Source organism: Lepeophtheirus salmonis, chromosome 9 (assembly GCF_016086655.4).
Source record: "Lepeophtheirus salmonis chromosome 9, UVic_Lsal_1.4, whole genome shotgun sequence".
Taxonomy (NCBI): domain Eukaryota; kingdom Metazoa; phylum Arthropoda; class Copepoda; order Siphonostomatoida; family Caligidae; genus Lepeophtheirus; species Lepeophtheirus salmonis.
This window is the reverse complement of record NC_052139.2, coordinates 14,769,065-14,771,473: the sequence shown is the minus strand read 5'-3', so window position 1 is coordinate 14,771,473 and position 2,409 is coordinate 14,769,065. Positions and strand designations below refer to the sequence as shown.

Sequence of the window (2,409 nt, the reverse complement as noted above, 5' to 3'; positions counted from 1 at the left end):
TAGCATGATGATATAATTGAAGTTTAACCACCCTTTAGACATAAAACTAAATTGACCTGGATAAATTAATCAATAAGCATTACTCCTTCATATCTCTATTCTTGGATTCTTAAAAAATTACACAAAAATTTAGAAACAAAATCAAAAATCTATATATAAATTAATGTTTGGTTTATTAATAATAGCAACTAAGTATATAGTACTTTATTTAATAAATAATATAAATATTTCGGATTGTTGTATCACAACAAAAATAACTATGGAAAAATCAATTCTAGAATTCATCTCATAGAGTTTAATTCCTTCGTCTAAAATATCATAACCCAAATTGCTACGACTTCCTTGACATATTAACCTCACAACGGATTTAAGTAAATAAGTAATTCCTAATATAATAAAAATATTTATTTTCTTCGATATTAATTATTTAATGAAATTTTCCTTTGCATATTTGCTATTAAAAATGAAATAAATTTAAAAAAATTAATCCATTAAGGCTTGATTGCCTTGGTTATGAGGTCAATGCCATTTTTTTTGTCATAATATGTATAGATAGCCTATTTGGAAGCTAAAAAAACTCAGCCTAAATTAATATAAAATTTTGCCTCTTTTTAATACATTAATGTTTAAGCTCAAATATTGGTTGATCCCATTACTACAGCCAACAGTTTGTTAATTTCAAAAATATGAATGAAAAGGGGTTTCCATTCTTATAAAACTTATCAAAATGGCCAACATAAACAATGCTGACGTTATGTGAAAAGGCTCTATACACAATTCCTAGTTAATCAAAACAAATTGAGCTTACTTAACCTTCTGTCTGTATCGCCTACTTTTGAGGAAATTTTTATATCGAATTACAATTTTTTATTTATTTATAGAATATAACGATTTAATACACATTTTTTATTAAAAGTTATTCTATGATAAATGCTTAAAATAAACATTTTTTTTACAATCCACTAGTGGCCCACTTTTTGTCATAGGTATGAATACATATAAATATATATACCTATGTTTAAAAAGCTAGCCCTGTCCCTGCAACCCGCAAATATTATATTTTCTCAAGTTGAACAAATGTTTTGAAAAATTTGAGTGACCATTGATGTCTAGTTCTGGAAAAAAAAAAAAAATCCCTAATGAAATTATACATAACATGTTGTATATTTGTAGTTTAAAGTAGGTATAGTAGTGACTCAGTAAATACAAAATAAGAAAAAAAAATACAAATGGAATATGAAATTTAGCTATGATTGAGAACTACTCGCTATCCACTTCTTAATCCAATTGATCACAGTTTCTTTATTATTCTCTAAATTACTTTCGTCATTGGAAGATAATTCGAAAACAATAGATTCTTCATAAGACTCTTTTGCTTCATCCAGAATAGTTTGGAATATTTCACACTGAACATTGTCCTCTAACTTTGCATCCTTGTAACCTCTTCCCTCAAGTCGATCATACAATATAGATGTTTCCGCCCTTAATACAAAAACAGCATCAAAAAATCGTTCAGGATACAAGTCTGGTATGTGGTGATCAATTAAGAGACCTCCAATGGATGCAGGTTCCTCTAATGAGTCCAACAATGCATCTTCGTTCAGCTCGTGGCATTGGTACTTATCATCCCAGGTGCCCATGAAGTTTTTTTCCTTTGCATATTCACCAATGTTGATCCATCTATTAAATATTAACAGAATAGAGAATAATTAGTTTAAATTAACATTGTCTGAATGTAGAACACTCACTTCATTTCAGGGCAAGCCTCGGAGACGCATTTAGAAAGACGAGATTTTCCAGTTCCAGGAGTTCCCGTGATTAAAATATTTGGAATATGACGCTTTGGGGCTCTTTTGGTCTTAACCCTCTTTTTACATGGACGATTTTCACTATCAGAGTCAGACATTTCTGAGAATTATGAGGCTCGGATTCAAATTAATTTATAAACGTGGATTTGTTTTTACTTTTTATTTATTTCTTATTATACCATCTTTGAATCAAATAATAAATAAACAATCGTGCAGGAGTACCAGCTGTTAGTGTATTAATGTTTTGTGGACATTTATATTTAAAAGAATAATGTCATTATTATTCAAAATCGGAATAAATCTTAAAAATAAGATCTTTATTCAAATTATAAGTTAAAATTAGGCTACATTGTAAAATTATGCAAACATTTAGACATTAGTATGCCATCATTGTTGTAATATAAAAATTACTCTACAAAATATAACGCAAGTTTTCAAGCAATAATCACTCAACCTTTTGTATATTGTAGTTATTTGTTACGGATGTACGAAAATATTTTGAGTAATAGGGAAAATGATTTATTTGCTGGTTTTAAAAAGAAGTAAATAAAATTTTTGCATATTTGCTTATTGAGTAGGGACAAGGCTAGCTTTTTAGTTA

At 28.3% G+C, this 2,409-nt stretch overlaps 1 protein-coding gene across 1 annotated transcript; it reads right to left on the bottom strand.

The window, feature by feature from the left end:
- Positions 1-1,140: 1,140 nt before the first annotated feature.
- On the bottom strand, positions 1,141-2,011 carry Ak6 (adenylate kinase isoenzyme 6). Its single transcript, XM_040719709.2, has 2 exons — positions 1,749-2,011; positions 1,141-1,680 (listed from the first exon to the last, which is right to left on the bottom strand). Exons 1-2 carry the CDS (start codon positions 1,904-1,906, stop codon positions 1,248-1,250), a joined length of 591 nt encoding a protein of 196 aa, XP_040575643.1. The 5' UTR covers positions 1,907-2,011; the 3' UTR covers positions 1,141-1,247.
- Between the last annotated feature and the right edge of the window lie 398 nt (positions 2,012-2,409).